Raw genomic sequence first — 17,500 nt, 5'->3', positions numbered from 1 at the left:
TGTACTGTTGGCCAAGAAAAAAGTGCCAACTTGCCATTTAAATAGGCCTACCCTTTTTTTCATCGAAATTTAAACAAGACAAAGGAGTGAAAACATTTCAATAAACAACAATAATGTGAAAAGTAATGTACAAAAATGAAAAGTAAACCGCTTCACATATAGGTAGATATTTGTCCTGCAACCTCCGTGTGTTCGTAACAGTCGTCGACCGTGGCCTCACGTGCAGGTTCTGGCTTGAGCTGTGCATTGACTCGGAGTCTGGAGTCGAGTCGTGAGGCTCGCGCACGCGTCACTCCCACCACCCAAGCCACCGATAACCGGAAGCGACTATCAGCCGTGATATTTGGGGAGACGAACGACAGAGAGCGCCTTTCAATGGATAAAAACATCGCCTCATCTTTTCAATCTGTTTGACAACAACCGCGTTTTAGTGGGAGGAAAAACACAATAGAAGGAACAAACGGCAAAACTGCAGTCATTGGAACCCACTGTCATCCAGGTTCGAGCCTGACAGGCATCGTTATGGTAAGTAAAAGATCAATTCAGAAACGTCTAGAATGGCCTGGCAAATAATCATCATATTTTGCCTAACAAATCAGCATACAATTGCGAGAAGGATCGTGTAAATGTTAATGTATGGCTGTTATAAATAGGCCTATAGGCTATTTACCTCACAAATAGCCTACAGTTGGTGATCAGAACGTAATGTCCTTATGTTCAGAAGAAGAATATGACGAGTCATTCATTTAAAGGTCACCATCTGGCTGATCTACTCCAAAACAGTGGGATTTTGATTAAATGACGTGAAACAAAAAAAAAATCGTATCCATATAAAGATTATAGAGGATGAGGCATATGTTTGCGCTGTAATTGGGATCATCCAGGCACATATAATGAGTTTTAACGGGATTTGTATCTGTGGCATTATCGCTTTTAGCCACATCAGAGGATTTGTGAATGTAGGAAAACTGGACAGATGTTTGGGTTTCTGTCCGCTGGTTGCCTATGGAGATGAGGATGGTGCTGCTGAATTTGGCTGATCTATCAAAAATTGGGGAGATGCTTGAGTGAAGGACTGCCGTTGACTGTTTAAAGCTTAATAAAATAATAACTCTTGTTTTGAGGATTTCACAAGTCTTGCCATTTCCACAAAACGCATTAATTATATTGATAATGATTGTCATTGAAAAGAGGAGAGCAAACGCGACCGACCCCCTCCTCAGATATCCACACCCACCCACAGTCGCACACTGGCTGTACACGAGAAGGGGGTGAAAAACACAATCCGAAAACACCATTATGGACCAGTTTGCGGTGTTAATGCGAACCTTTATGCCTCCGAAACTCGTTTATGTTGGAGGCATTTTTGATCAGTGAAAAAAAGGCACACCCAGAAACGGTTTCTCTGTCGCCTAGACACCGTTTAACCCTTTGGATGGCTTTCTCGTTACGTGGAATTACATCAATCTCGGTTCTTCAGTCAGGGTCGGAAATGTAGATCTGTTGTAGCCCCAGGCGGGGTTTATTTTTTCCATAAAGATCAAGAAATGGCCGTGTAAATGGTAGTCTACGTAACAGTCATGTTTTGGGTGGACCTCGAGCCTGTGGATTGGAAATAAACGGAGACGTCAACATGGCGACAGCTGCTTCGCCTGCGCTCGAGATGAATCCTCATCAATAAAGGTAGGGCCTTCAAGCTCACCTTGGGCTTCTGTCACCATTCAGGACAAAAATATACATCAGCTTTCGATTAAAACCGTTGTTTATTGTGGTTCTTGAGAGGTACACAGTTTGACTTGTTGAAACACATAAGCTAGCCTATAAGAAAACTCTAAAATGAAAGCCAGTCCATTTTTAACCTTACTTGCGACATTTATTTTGTATTATAATATAAACCAATCAGTGAATTCCAAACGAACAAACCCTTCATTAAAACAGCCCGTAAACTTTTAGAAATTAGTTTTCTCGATCTTTTCAAAATTTAATTCGCATTTTAATGGCTTGTATAGTAATGCTAGAGGAAATTTTCTATTATTAACCCTGAGGAAATTTGCTATTATTAATCCCCCGAATCACCCATGTTCAATACGTAAGAGTCAAACTATCATTAAGAATAGCACGCGAATATGACGGCGGTGGAGGGAGCGCGTGGCGGATGACCTGAACTGAGCCCAAGGCGGAAGCGCGCGCACCTGTGTTTCAGCACCATGGAGAGCAGCGGTTGCGAATCTCTATTATCCTCGACGGAGCAGAACCATTTTAACGTACAGTTGAGGTAAAAGTGGCACATTCTTGAATAGAAATCAGCCTAGTATGCACTAACGGCTTCGTTAGGAGACGTGTTGGTGTTTTGTTTGAGTTTAGTGTGAGGTAATGTGGAAGGTCACTCCCCCACCCCCATCTGTCAGAAATCATATACACAGAGTCGTTATAACACATACAGTGTCTAAACATGTATGCATGACTGTCATGGTTTGAGGGGAAATTCTGACACACAGAGTTGGCCTGGAATATTTTAATCCACCTTGTCTGTGACAAACTGTCACAATCTTTCAGTATCTTAACTGGAGTATCATGTAGGATCCACTGAGGTGATATATTTTAAACTAATGTTCATTGGTAGTCTTTATTATGTTACATGTAACTTTATTATGATACCACCAGAGTGGCTTCCTAAATTTCTTGTGAGTAGTATAGTTTACCCAGGAGTGCCTAAATTGTGCCAATCTCCTCTCTGAGGTTTGCTTTGACCCTGGGGACAGGGCTGGGAGTAATGGCACTCCAGAGAGTTAGCTCATTTTTTGGAGGGGGGTTAAATAAGTGGATCATTGGATGATTGTTTGGGTGGGTGGACACATGGGTGAGGGAGTTGTTTTTTTACTTTGTCCTCAGAGGAAACAGGCTGAACTGGCTGGGTGACGGTAGGGAGAGACAACTCACTGTGCTCACTCACATACCCACACACGCGCAAACAATTGCTTGACGAAAATTAGTCACAGTTGCAAACTGAAATCTGGCCCAGATTAGGTGAGGGCACCCTGGAATATTGTTTTGACTAGAAAACATTGTCAGCGGGAGTTAATAGCACCTTTCAAATGCAGACAACTCAAACTTGTACCAAGAAACTAAATCTATGCTTTTACTGATTTTATTAGTATACCTTCGTTCGTAAGTATTGCTTTATTTGAGGTATCCTTCATATTCCAGGCATGTCATTTTCATGCAGATTTGTATAATGATGTTAGTTTTTTTCAACTTGCTTTTTAGTGTGCAAAAGGGAAGAAGGCATAGCACATTTTATTTGGTCACAGTATAATCAATGCATTTTATCTCTGTTTTTATCTTCATTCATTAAAAGTGCATGATCTATGCAGGATCTGGTGAGCTAAAAGATTTTTCGTGCTTCTGATTTTTTGAGTTTTCTTGGTCAAATGTATTTATTTTTTGCAACTACTACCGTGCCTTTCTAGTTGGATGAGGACTCAGAGATTTGCATTGTGGGTGGTTTGGAGCAGTGTCAACTGTTTTTTGTGTGAAAGAAATCATAGTTCTAGAGAATTCTAGAAACTACTATTGCATATTAAATAAAACAATTTTTTAGACAGCCAGATGCATGCTCAGGTGCCACTCACAGGAATGGTGGATTTGGGATTCCAATGTTAGTAATGTGACATACCGTGTGTTAAACAGTTAATAAATGTATTTAAAATATAAGGGGAAAAAATGAAATTTAAACCATGCAGTGTAGGAAATTCATACAGTCGGTCAATTATAAAGTACAGTTAGTCATTATAAAACAATATTTCACAGAGGAATTCTATGGAATAGCTGTATAATAAAATGTGGGTTCTTTCACTAGCGATATTATTATATGCTCTATCATTCAAAAGTTTGGGGTCAGTAAGGCTCACATAAGAATGTTTTTTGGAAGAGGTCTCTTATGCTCACAAAGGCTGCATTTATTTGATCAAAAATACAGTAAAAATAATAATTTTATGAAATAGTGTTACAATTTAAAATAACTGTTTTAATATATGTGAATATGAAGAGTTCAGGTGCAAAAGCATATAAATGCCATTTGAAATGTTCTTCTTTAATGATGATTTTTATCAAACTTGTATATTTAAGGTCAGTAATTTCACTTAAATAACAATTAATAGGTAATTATCATTGCCATTTAAGTGAAATCACTGAACTTAAATATACAAGCTTTATAAAAATGATCATTCTAGAAGAAAATTTCAAATGGCACTTAGAGGCTTTTGCATCTGAACTCTTCATATGTAACTTATTCCTGTGGTGGCAAAGCTAAAATCATCAGCATTCAGCAAAAGAACTGTCATACTCATTACTTTCACCTTTGATCAATTTAATGCATTCTTGCTTAATTTGCCTTTGTTAGATTGGATGTATTTTAAATGTCAAATCTGACGACAGACGCCAAGATCTGGTCAAGAGATTTCTGTTTTGTCTGGTGTCCAAAAGACCCGTTAACAGAAAATCTTGTCTGGTACCCCAAGATTTTGATACCCTATACCCCAAAGAGTTTGACTGAGAAAGCCAGAGAAGAGCATGAAGTGATGATAATAAAATAGCAATAAAAAAAGCAGAGTTTATTGAATAATCTTAATTGCGAATGTTTCTACTTAGACTTTGTCTGACCAGTACAAAATCCAGCATATGTTATTACACCAAGGGAAAAATAAAGTAAAACTACTGCTTCAAAACATCATCCTGTGATATTAAAAACCTTAAAATGGCAGAGATTCTCTTATCTCCTCGTGAAGAAAAAAATCCCTTAAAACCACACAATCATTAGATTAAGAAATAATAAGAAATATAAAAACATACAATTATGAATAGTAATAATACAATGATTCAATTACAGTAAATCAAATGATAATAATATGAATAAACGATGGTATAATTAAACTAGATAAAAACAAAGAACACAGATTTATGGTCGCATTACTTAGAATCCTTAGATCATGTATTTTAAAAAATGTTTAAACTTGCGATTAGTAGTCATCTCCTGCTTTCTCTTTCTTCTTTTTATCCCCCATATCTTACATATTTGTCACTATTCTCTGAGCCAGTGAATCTTGATGGGTAGAGGGGATTCACAGGGGTCATGAAGCCCCTGGGACTGTAGCTGATTTGATTTGAGTACATGCCCAGTTTGGCGCTCACAGGTCTGGCCACAGCACTCAGGGCAGAACGCCAGACGGGCTATTTATGCCTGGTGACCCGCAGGCATTGCTGCTCTACTGTAACATACAGAGCTGGTACAACCATCCAATTCTGTAAATGCACGCACACACACACACACACAAGCTGAATATGAACAGCCTCTTTATTAGTAATAATTCTGAATTCTTCTTTCGAGTCTCCAGAGTGATGCTGATTGTTCTGTAAATAAATTGACATTGATTAATTTCATATTTTAACCTGCCACAGATTGACTCATTGGATTGATCTCTTGCAGAAACTGTGTATTGAACGTGTGATTTCCTTCCTTCAGCTCCCAGAGTGACCGGAGATTAGCTGGTGCAGCTACCAGAGCAGGATGTCAATATGGCTGCTCAGCTGCTCGTTCCACCCGGACCTGACAGCTTCCGGCCCTTCGTGCCCGAGTCTCTCGCTGCTATCGAGCGCCGCATCGCAGAGGAGGCGGCCCAACGGCCCAAAGTCGAGAGGCGGCCCGATGATGATGACGAAAACGGGCCCAAACCCAACAGCGATTTGGAGGCGGGGAAATCCCTGCCCTTCATCTACGGAGACATTCCACCCAATATGGTGTCCGTCCCGCTGGAGGACCTGGACAACTACTACAGCAACCAAAAAGTATGTGAAGGAAGATTTTTTTTTTTCAAATGGAAAACATTTAGCTTTTGGTTGCTTGTTATTTGCAGCAGGAATTTAGTCTGGTGTCAGAACGTGTTATATAACAGATTTGAAAAGAGATTGTCACAGAACGTGCACTGTAACCACAATCCGTTTTTTTCTCTGCTTCAGACCTTTATAGTATTGAATCGCGGGAAGGCCATATTCCGCTTTAATGCTACGCCGGCCTTGTATATTTTGAGCCCTTTCAATCCATTGAGGAGAATCTCCATCAAGGTCCTGGTGCATTCATATCCTTTATCAGCTGAATGGATGTATGTAAGCATCTGAACAGGTTATAGATAACTATTATGACAACTTAGCTTCCATATCATCGGATGAGACACACATTACAGATATGTTGTCTGCTGCTTTAAATGCTCGCGCTCTGGTGTCTGGCACAATTGTCATTGTTTTTATCATTTATCAGCTGGAAAAAAAATCATTCTGAAAACGAAGACAAATATTATCGTTTTTCTTTGCCTTTATCATTATAGTTGTGGTGTGGACTCTGTTATTCTCTTATATGTTAGGAAAGATTTTTAGAACTTTTTCTTTATCGTTATCTTTATAATTATGGTTCCTGGTGTGAACAGGGCTTTAGTCTTGTGTAGCCAGACTGTCACGTGTAGCCTGTTTTGGTTTCATATTCTCTGTGTTTTCTTCCTGTTTTGCCTGTCTGATTCGTGAGTTCATTACCATGGTTCTTAATTAGTTACAGTAACAGCTGTTCTGTTTCAGTTCATGTGTTCCATTGTGTGGTCTCGTCAGTGTGTAACTTGCTTGTGGATTTTTGCTCCTGAGTTTTCCTGTGAAATTTGTTGAAAGACTGTTTATTTTGTATTCTTATTCTTTTGTCTTTGTGCATTCATTACAGCCACCGTATGTGACAGAAAACAACACCAAAACGGTCTACATGTGACACAGACTTTTTATTGTGACATCTCGCTTAGAAGGAACCAACATCTGACAATCTGACCAACATGTAAAGGAAACAAACAAAATTCGTTTTGTTTTTAAGTATACAGTTAAAAAGTTTGGGCTCAGTGAAATTGTGTCAGTCTTATTCTCACCAAGACTGGATTGATTAGATTGTTTTTCAAAAAAACTGTAAAACAGTAATATCATGAAATATTTTTACAATTTAAAATAACAGTGTTCTATTTTAATATACATTACAATGTAATTTATTCATGTGATGGCAAAAACTGAATTTTCAGCATCAGTCTTCAGTGTCTTTATAAGTAATGATTATAATATGCTGATTTACTGTTCAAGAAGCAATTCTTATTATTATCCCTCTGATGGTCCTCGGTCACTTCTGACCGAATAATTTTCTGTTTTGAATTATTAAAAATCACAGCTTCATCGGAAGGTTATGATACATTGTGACTTTTTTGGCATTTGGTATGTGAATACAAAAAAAAATTGAGGTCATGATCCGAGCATGCTAAGTGCTCGTAAAAAAATGAGTCACGATTTTGGTCTTTGGTCAAAAATGACCCCCATAGGAAATGAATGGGAAATTGAAAAAAACATAAAAATTCACAATTGAAAAAAAAAAAAAAAAATTACAAATTTTTTAATAAGAAATAGTTTTTGAGATTGTTTCAATTATATATTCAAATCCACCAAAAAAAAAAAGTGTTCATAAACAGCTGGGGAATTCAATTGCCTATCCATAGAGAACTGTACATGTCATCTATTAGTTACACCATGATTCTATTCCTTTTCTCTATACTGTAACCAGATGGTGCTAATTTTCTTTAAAAAATATTTTTTCTGAAGGCCTAGACTTTATATTAAATAAAAATACTGCATTGTTAATATTTTGTTAAAAAAATAATATATAATATAGAGAAAAAAAAAATATATATATATATTTCCATTGAAAAAATAGACCATAAATATTGCATAAATATTAATAAATTCAATCAAATTGTCTCAAAATACTAAATTAAAAAGAATAAATATTATAGAACAAAAATAAATTGCAGAAGTTTCATTTTTAGGCCTCCGGTCACTTGGTCCGCCTGGAAGGCCCAGGACGTGACTCATAAAGGAAGACCATCAGAGGGTTATCAATGTTGAAAACAGCTGCTTAAAATTTCTTTGGAAACTGATACCATTTTCCCCCAAAGATTCTTTGATTAATAGATCAAACAATTAATGTATTTTGTGACAATTTAAAAGTATTTAAAAGTATTTGTCACTTTAGATGATTGTAATGTATCCTATGAATTTAGTAAAAAATCAATTTTACTGACTCCAACCTTTTTAGTGTTATTGTACATACCATAGATATAGAGTTCTGCTTCTGTACATTTATTTTGTTTACTGAAAGCCTCAAACATAACTTTTGATATCTTTCAACATAACTTTTCATATCTTTTGTTTTTTCCCATAGGCATTAAAGGAGAACTCAGGCGCACAATGAACCTTTGGTCTAATAAAACATCGGTACCTAGTCAATCGTTCTCTGAGATTTGTTTTCATGATAATCGAATGTAAAGAGTTTTATCTCTAAAAACTGCTTAGCGTATAATGCTAGTATTGGGGGCATTGACTAAGTAAAGAGAAATCGCTAGTTTATACCACTAACAAGGCTCAAAATAGCCCCACACTAACGCAGTAACATAATGAGGGTTCATACATGCAAAACGAAGCATTGAGAACTTTGTAAGTGTACAGACCGTTTAATAAGAAGATACTTTATGAAGACAGTTCTTCATCTATACAGACAGGATCCATCAGAAAATAGTCTTGATAAGTCGATCCCCAAACGCCGTTCATACAGTTCAGAAATTCGCTGAACTTCATACAGTTCAGATCACTCAGCACGTCGTTCGTGGTTTGACTTGTCGTGACTTTTCCAAGATGGCTCCTGTTTGTATACACGAGTGCACTGTCTTTATAAAGGATGAAACTGTTGAATAGGTACCGATGTTTTATTAGACCAAAGGTTCATTTTGCGCCGGAGTTCTCCTTTAAACCTTGTGGCTATGTCATTTGAGGCTGAGATTTGGTTGGTTGGTTGTGTTTGTGTGTATTTTCTTTGTGTATATTCCTTGACCTCTGCTTACGCTGTTCAGTTTTGTGATCATGTGCACAATCTTGACCAACTGCGCCTTCATGACCCTCAGCAATCCCCCGGACTGGGCCAAGAACGTAGAGTAAGTCACATCTTGTGCATAGATTTTAAGAACGTTTTACAGTCTAAACTGATTAACATTTGTTAGGAACCTCAAATTTTTGTCCATTTCTGTTGACCATCTCTGTCCTAGTGTATTCCTAAATGTCGACAACATTATCAGTATTCTGGAGCAATCAACTAAACATATTGATGATCTTCTATTCTCTTGTATGGGCAGATATTTGGTCAATAAAAGGATCTGTAAGATGTGTCATATCCCCCTAATTTATATATATATATATATATATATACATATTAACATACCATCTGTTTTTGACTAACAATGGAAAAGAAAAGTTTTTAAGTTTTCTAAAGACTTTAAATATATATATATATATATCTAAAGCCAAACAATAACCTGTGGCTGAAAGTGACTGAAAATGGAAAGTTAAAAAATAAAATAATAAAGTCATTATTCACTGGTAATCTTCTCCTCTAGTGAGTTGTTGACTCAAGAACTGCTGTGCCAAGATCATTGAGTCAGTGAGTTGAATTTTTCGAACGAATCTCATGGTACAATTTTTCACTTAACCAGTTATTCTCATTAAATCAAACACCCATCTGATAATGAAAGTTGATTATGGAATGTAGTAATCGTTTATGTGTATTGTTACATCGAATCGCTGCTACAACAAAACACGAAAAATGCGAGATTGAGGAAACAAATGTTAAATTAAGAAAAATCATGCTACCAAATTTGGATTTCTGCATTATTATCCATTAATGTGTGCATCATTTTTTAATAAAGATTATTTTTGTTTTCACCCCCATGCAGTTGCGATATATTATGCAAATACAGGAATATAGACTCCATAGCATATGGTGAATTTACACTGTGCTGTAACTTGATTTTTTTTTTTTTAAATTATGTGTTATGTAATAGATTATGTGCAATCAGCAACAAAATCAACCCTGACAGGGTGGGACAATATTACAGTAACACATGCTACAATATTACAAAATTAATGTTCAAGATTCTTGTCTTCTAAAACATCATTAAAATCTGCAATAAAGATTCATTGCACTATAAAACTCTGAAAATATAACTGGGTTAGATAAATAGATTGCTTAATGTTTTAAATTATGAAAATTATAAATGAGGAGAACCAAGGTTTGATCTCAATCAAGTGAGATTTTTGGCCCTTCGTTTTGAAAAGTTTGGGTACCTCTATGCTAGACAGACTCGTTGACTGTTGCGTCTAGCATCTTTTGTACAGTAACACGCATGACTCACCATTCTAAACGCGCAGCTCAGGTTAAAATTAAAAGTTCATCTTTTAAAAAAACATGCCTCTAGTCCTTGTATTTTAAATCGCTTTTAACCACAAAAATGTGTTTTGTGTGCATGAATCCTTATGTTTTTGATGTACTTAATTCTCTTCTTAAAGGGATAGTTTTTGACATTTTTGGGTGAACTATCCCTTTAAGGCAAATTCAGACTGAACCTACAGACGGCAACAGAGACTTTGTCAGGGTTTGTCAGATCTGTATGTTACCCGTGTCGATGTCTGTCGGCGTTGGTCAGCACTTTTGACTAAACACATTAATTCTGCGTTTGTCGGGTCTTGAAACGTCTGAGAAATGACATACTGTAATCTGGCTGGCATCTGTCGGTGCAGTGTGAATTGGCCTTTAGACATTTCTCTTTTTTGTTTCATGAAAAAAGTTCTAACAGTCGTAAAAATCGTACGTAAGTCTATCAGTATTTCTTGGCCCAATGTTCTTTTTCAATAGGAAATTCGTCAAAATAGAATTTGACAAATCATTACATGGGTCTTTAACATTTATTTGTTTTAATTTCATACTTTAGTTCTTACTTTTGTGAACTATGTTGGTGAAGTTTTGTTTTTGTGCATTCAGGTACACGTTCACAGGGATCTACACCTTCGAGTCCCTGATTAAGATCCTGGCGCGGGGCTTCTGCGTGGGGAAGTTCACTTTCCTGCGAGACCCCTGGAACTGGCTGGATTTCAGTGTCATTATGATGGCGTGAGTATTTCTGAGGACGGCTGATGCATATTATTTTGCATCAGATCTGCACGATTCTGGATAAATTGAGAATCATAGTTTTTTTTGTTTAAAATTGAGATCACGATTCAGCCATGATTTTGAATAGGCAACCAAACAAAATATCAAGTAATATTAGAGGTTTATTATATATTTAAAAAATAGCCTAAGTAATAATTTGATTGAATTATTGTTTTTAAAAAAATATTTTGAATGAATTTTTTTTAAATATCTCGAGAATGAATGATTCAATGTACGTTTTTGTCACTTGTTGCCACCTACTGGTGACCTTTATTTGAAGCAGTAAGTTACTTTCAAAAGGAGATCAACTATCTCAGTAATTCTGTGATAATTTGTATTTTGTTATCATTTGAATTCTGTGATAATTTTGAATGTGATAATCAGATTTGAATGTTCCGTTGTGATCGTAATTTCTATACGAATTGTTATCATTTAGAAATTAGATTGCGTGGATGTTTGAATCAAGACCAGGATCTTTTAACAATTAATACTGCAGCTCTATTTTGTATTAAAAACACACGAGAATTGAAGCTGCGTTCATGTGCTATGGTAATTATGGTAAATACCAAAAGCCGACGTGGAAAATGCACATGAACACCCCCTCACGTGGTATTTTCCACTGGGCAACTCGTAGAATATTTTGATGGACGAGTTGCCGAGATGAGATAACCTTTGACCTTTTCAAAATGGCGGAGAGTCGTGAATGGTAAAAATATACTATTCATGATCTAGAAAATATACAGCATATTATTTACCTTTTGAGTTTTGATAAATCATTTTCTTGCTGTTGCAGATGACTTAAGCAATCTAAAATAGTTTTAGCTAAATAACAGGTCTGGATCTCCACATCTTTTTGCCACATTACGACATCAAAAGCACTTGAACGCAACACACTGGTAAATACCAGTTCACAAGTGTAAAATATCCTATTTTCCATAGCACGTGAACGCAGCATGAGAATGTCCACTGTTTTCCCTGAACTGTTAATGAGAGTTTACTCGGATAGTTTTAATGAAGGAAAGCTGGTGAATCCATGTCGGTTGCAGTTGTGTGAGTTTGAGCTGGTGTGTCGGCGTGCGTGTGTGCGCTTGTGTTAACTCTCTATTTGATCCTACAGGTATGTAACTGAGTTTGTAAACCTAGGCAATGTGTCAGCTCTCCGCACTTTCAGAGTGCTCAGAGCTTTGAAAACTATCTCAGTCATCCCAGGTAAGGGATGTACGTGTGCGTGTGTGTGTATAGACGTGCGCATGCGTGTGCGCGTAAACACGGTTGTCAGTCAGGTGTGTGTCTCTGTGTGACGTTTCCCTCTGCTGCCCTGTCCTGTCCTAACACGTGTGCGTGTGTGTGTTTGTGCGTGCGTGTGTGCGCGTGTGACCCCCTCTCCCTCCTCCCTCCCCCTCCCTACAGATATGTAACAGAATTTGTGGATCTGGGCAATGTCTCAGCACTGAGAACCTTCAGGGTTTTACGAGCACTCAAAACTATATCAGTGATTCCAGGTGAGGGCTAGCTCACAGGCTGCCTCTCTCTTCATCTGAGCTCTCGCTCACTCCATCCCCTCCTCCGCTGGCCTCTCTCTCTCATTCTGTCGCTCCAAGCGGTCAGAGAAAGCAGGAATCCGCTCGGGTGTAAAAACGGGATTCCAGGCTTTTAAAAACACATTCTGTAGTTTTCCTTATATCCTTTTTGCCGGGCTCTGCTCTGTTATTTCCCTAAGACCATCACGCCTTGGGAAAGGTCTCCCATCATGCCTTGGGAAATAGACAACTGGGCATTTTTTTGAGTTGTGTTGTTTCTTTGTTTGTTTTTCTGCATGAGACATTGCTGAAGCCTATATAGTCTGAGATAGAGAACTTGAGACCCTTTACTCTTCTCTTCTCCTGTGTCTGCTGTTTGAGTTCTATGTGCATGCGCATCGTCGGCCGCGTTCGCTATGTCCCGTGCTGTGTGTGTGTGTGTGTGTGTGAAGCACAGACATGCACACACGCACATGCTACACTTTCACTCACTGTCCTACACTGCATGCTTAAATGTTGATAATACGCAATATCACAAACCTTTATTCAACTAGCTAATACTGTAGTTAATACCATGTTTATAACCACCAAAAGCTTCTGATTGCTTTTTTTTAACTAATTTACAAAATCAAAAGCAGAATGTTAAAAAAAATTATACTTAAAGATTAGAAAACTTTTGCTGATAATTTACTCACCCCCATGTCATCCAAGATATCCATGTGATTCTTTCTTCAGTCGAAAAGAAATTAAGGTTTTTGATGAAAACATTCCAGGATTTTTCTCTGTATAATGCACTTTATTGGGCACCAAACGGTTCAAGGTCCAAAAGACTTTAAAAAAAGGTCTTTAAACGATTCCAGACGATGAATAAGGGTCTTATCAAGCAAAATGATCACTCATTTAAAAAACTGTTTCTATAAGCTCAAATGGTCGCCTTACTCTGTTCTGTGATGTCACGTTTGTGACTTTCCTGTTCAAACTCGTTAATCAAAATGAAAGAATATTTTTTCGAGTTATTTGGTTCATTCAACGAACAAAATTAACGAATTGACTCGGAAAAAGATTCGTTCATTTTGAGCTTTTGAGCTTATAAAACTTAAACTTTTTTCTTTTTTTTAACGACCGATCGTTTCACTTGATAAGACCCTTATTCATCGTCTGGATTGTTTAAAGCCCTTTGAACAGTTTGCAGTTTGCACTGAAACTGTCTTTTGAACCGTTTGGTGCCCAGAAAAGTGCATTGGAGAAAAATCCTGGAATGTTTTCATCAAAAACCTTAATTTCTTTTCGACTGAAGAAAGAAAGACATGGACATCTTGGATGACATGGGGGTGAGTAAATTATCAGCACAAGTTTTTTTTAAAGTAAACTTTTATACTGTTTTATAGTGCCAGATTTTCAAGGAAAAGTTCAGCCAAACATGAAAATTCTGTCACCCCCCTACCACCCATTCAACCTCCATACCTTATTCCAAAACCTTATTCCAAACCAAACTTGTATGCTATTTTTAAAAATAGCATGTATGAAGAACATACAGTATCAGAATTTGAGTCTTAATTTAAATGTATGCTCAAGAAGATTTTCTTGATGACACCAAATCTGATGTTGACACGTCAACAGAGATTTTCAGTTTTTTCATCACACAAAGCTATCAGATGACTTCAGACAGCTTAAAATGCAGTATATGTATATATATATATATACTGTATATATGTTTGGATATTGACAGCTGTGGTTGCTATGAACTGTCACTTGAATAGAGCTGTGTGAAATATCTTTTAAATGTCCTTTTTTGTGCTTTGAAGGAAGAATAACAGCACACAGGTTTGGAATAACATGAGAGTGAATAAAAAATGGGTTTCTGGGTGAACCATTCCAGTAAAAAACAACAACAAATAAATATATATACAGTATATATATATATATATATGGATGACAGAAACAGTAACACTTTAACAATAAGGTACAATTTGTTGAAATTATATAATGCATTAGGCATTATGAACTAACAATGAACAATATTTTACAGTATTTATATTTATGGTAATTTACAGTATAAATACCCTATTGTTTATTGTTATTCATTTTTTCATTGTTTATCTTAGATTAATAAATGTTGTAAATGTTATTTAATGTACAGTAGCTATTTAACAGATTAGACCTTATTATAAAGTGTTGCCATTAGATCTTTTTCATAGATGTAGTTGTAACATAGGCATACTCACACTGTGTTTGAGTTCTTGTGCGCATCCGCAGTGTTTGTGACCACCGTTGCGTGTTCCTCAGGGCTGAAGACCATCGTCGGAGCTCTGATCCAGTCTGTGAAGAAGCTGTCAGACGTGATGATCCTGACGGTGTTCTGTCTGAGTGTGTTTGCTCTGATCGGACTGCAGCTCTTCATGGGAAACCTGCGGCAGAAGTGTGTGAAGATGCCGGAGTTCAATGTCACTGGAAACCTCACCGACACGCTGAACTATAGTATCGGCTCTGAGCTGCCCAACTCCACCTTTAACTGGACAGAGTACATTAGTGATGAGAGTAAGTGAAGAATCTGTGTGCTTTTTCTCTCCTATGTGTGAGTGTGTGTGTGTTATTGAGATACTTGTTGACACTCCACATTCTTGTGGATGTGAGGAGTGCTCCACTGGCCCAAGAAAAATGAGTCATCTAGTGCTTAAAGCACTTTTATGGTTGTGTGTGTGTGTGTGTGTGGATGAATGTGGCCGCAGCAAGTGTGATTTAAAGGCTGGCTTTCATTTGGACACTTCCTTCAAGCTAAATGAATTGGATGCTAGAAACATATACTGTGCATCTTTGTGTGTATACGTTCTTCCTTCTTATCTTATCTTGACATTTATCTTATGCTTGTTTCCCTTTTAGAAAATTATTATCACCTCCCAGGCCGCAGAGATGCTTTGCTATGTGGAAATTCAAGCGATGCGGGGTAAATAAAAAATGTCCTTAGAGTTATTAGAATATTGATTTTTGTATCAAAGAAAAGTTTTGCAGGTTTTCTTAATAATCTAACATATCTCCCTTTTTAATTGGTTAAGCGTATATAATGCAGTGGTTCTCAGCCTTTTTGACACCTAGAAAATATTCGGATATATGCTATCATGTACCTCTGGTACTTATAAAAATAAACTCCAAAATATGATGTCTGTTTAAGGTGGATATCTTTATTTTTTTGCATTTTTTAGCATTTTAAATTGTTAGTATGACTCAATTATTTTAGAATTTTTCTTTTTTTTAGTACTTAGGACCAGTTTTCTGAGGCCACTGTTCTGCTTTGTGCTGATAAATTGCTTACTCTTATTCACTGAATATACTGAACAACTTTTTCTAATTGGTGGGGATTACAGGCAGTGCCCAGAGGGCTTCAAATGTATAAAAGCAGGACGTAATCCTGACTACGGCTACACAAGCTTTGACACGTTCAGCTGGGCCTTCCTCTCACTCTTCCGACTCATGACACAAGACTTCTGGGAAAACCTCTACCAGCAGGTACAACTTAGACATCCCATCACTGCCCATCTTGTCTCAGTATCCGACTCTAGGCTTGAAAAGACACCCAGCATCCTTCTATATAGTCTAGGCCATTGTTTTCTTTTTATATAAGCATTATACCAAACCATTGTTTTTTGAATCTCCAGCAGCACAGCAATAATTTTGTATACGTGTGTTCTGTCTCTCACAGACCCTACGTGCAGCTGGAAAGCCCTATATGATCTTCTTTGTTCTTGTGATCTTCCTGGGCTCATTTTATCTGGTGAATCTCATCCTGGCTGTGGTGGCCATGGCATATGATGAGCAGAACCAGGCCACCATAGAAGAGGCCCAGCAGAAAGAAGAAGAGTTTCAAGCCATGCTGGAACAGCTAAAGAGACAACAAGAAGAGGCACAGGTAGCAAACAAACAAACAAACATACGTTCACTTCAACAGACAGTTTATTTACAGTTAATATTTGTTCTCATTATTTTTGTTTTGACCATTATGTTATACTAGTTTCCTGATCTTTGATCTTATCCTATGTATTCGTCATCTCAGCACCACACTCACTGCGGCTAACACTGTCCAGTCGCCATGGAAACCGACAGATAATGAGAGAGAGTGAGGGAGTGTCCTTTCCCCTAGTAAACATGAAAAAGAGAGAAACAAGAGGAAGACAGAAAGAGAGAAATAGAGACAGAGACCAAAAAGAGCAACATTTACTCCAAAATGGCGACTGTGTTCTCTATGGTGCTGAATGGATGGATGGATTGATGGATGCATCGATAGATAGAAAGTTAAAAACATAATAAAGTGGTTAGGATTAGTGAGAATGAATAAAGCAGCAAGGTCGACAATGCGTCTAATACTGTACCTGTAATTTAATCGGATCCCATAAAGCGATCTTCTCTCCTTCTCCAATGTTTATCCATCTCTTGTCTCTGCTTTTGGTATGTACGCTTGAACTTGGCCTACCTCTGGTTGCCCCTAACAACGGTTCTCGTGCTGTAATTGGCTGACAGGTTGCCGCGGCAGCAGCAACAGAGAGTGGGGAGTACAGCGGCGGGAGGGGGGGCTTGTCAGAGGAAAGCTCCTCTGGGGGGTCCAGACTCAGCTCCAAGAGTGCTAAAGAGCGAAGGAACAGGAGGAAGAAAAGAAAACAAAGGGAAGAAGAAGAGAAAGCCGATCTGGAGAAGTTTCATAAGTCCGCCTCAGAGGACAGTATCAGACGGTCTGGATTTCGCTTATCCATAGATGCCAACCGACTCTCATATGAGAAGAAATGTTCCACTCCAAATCAGGTGACTTCCACTTTTTTTGTGGCATTGTGGAAAAAATGGTTTGATAAACGTTACTGTGTCCTTCGGATAATTCTCAGCTTTAAGT

At 37.5% G+C, this 17,500-nt stretch overlaps 1 protein-coding gene across 2 annotated transcripts in view; it reads left to right on the top strand.

Annotated features, from left to right (window-relative positions):
* Nucleotides 1-266: 266 nt before the first annotated feature.
* The window catches only part of scn1lab (sodium channel, voltage-gated, type I like, alpha b), a 41,842-nt gene continuing 24,608 nt past the window's right edge, over nt 267-17,500 (top strand). The window contains exons 1-11 of one of the 2 annotated variants that reach the window (XM_039689268.2): nt 267-525; nt 5,522-5,844; nt 6,016-6,134; nt 8,967-9,056; nt 10,937-11,065; nt 12,515-12,606; nt 14,911-15,162; nt 15,505-15,568; nt 15,987-16,128; nt 16,322-16,528; nt 17,137-17,415. In XM_039689268.2, coding sequence (XP_039545202.2) covers nt 5,575-5,844; nt 6,016-6,134; nt 8,967-9,056; nt 10,937-11,065; nt 12,515-12,606; nt 14,911-15,162; nt 15,505-15,568; nt 15,987-16,128; nt 16,322-16,528; nt 17,137-17,415 — 1,644 coding nt within the window. In that variant the 5' untranslated portion in view covers nt 267-525; nt 5,522-5,574. Of the gene's footprint in view, nt 526-5,521; nt 5,845-6,015; nt 6,135-8,966; nt 9,057-10,936; nt 11,066-12,221; nt 12,314-12,514; nt 12,607-14,910; nt 15,163-15,504; nt 15,569-15,986; nt 16,129-16,321; nt 16,529-17,136; nt 17,416-17,500 lie in introns of both variants that reach the window. The other variant, XM_039689269.2, reaches the window with a different exon arrangement.

The sequence above is a fragment of the Pimephales promelas genome, chromosome 8 (genome assembly GCF_988280905.1).
Source record: "Pimephales promelas chromosome 8, fPimPro1.hap1.1, whole genome shotgun sequence".
NCBI lineage: Eukaryota > Metazoa > Chordata > Actinopteri > Cypriniformes > Leuciscidae > Pimephales > Pimephales promelas.
Note: the sequence above shows the minus strand (reverse complement) of the source record. Positions and strands in the feature narration are given on the sequence as shown.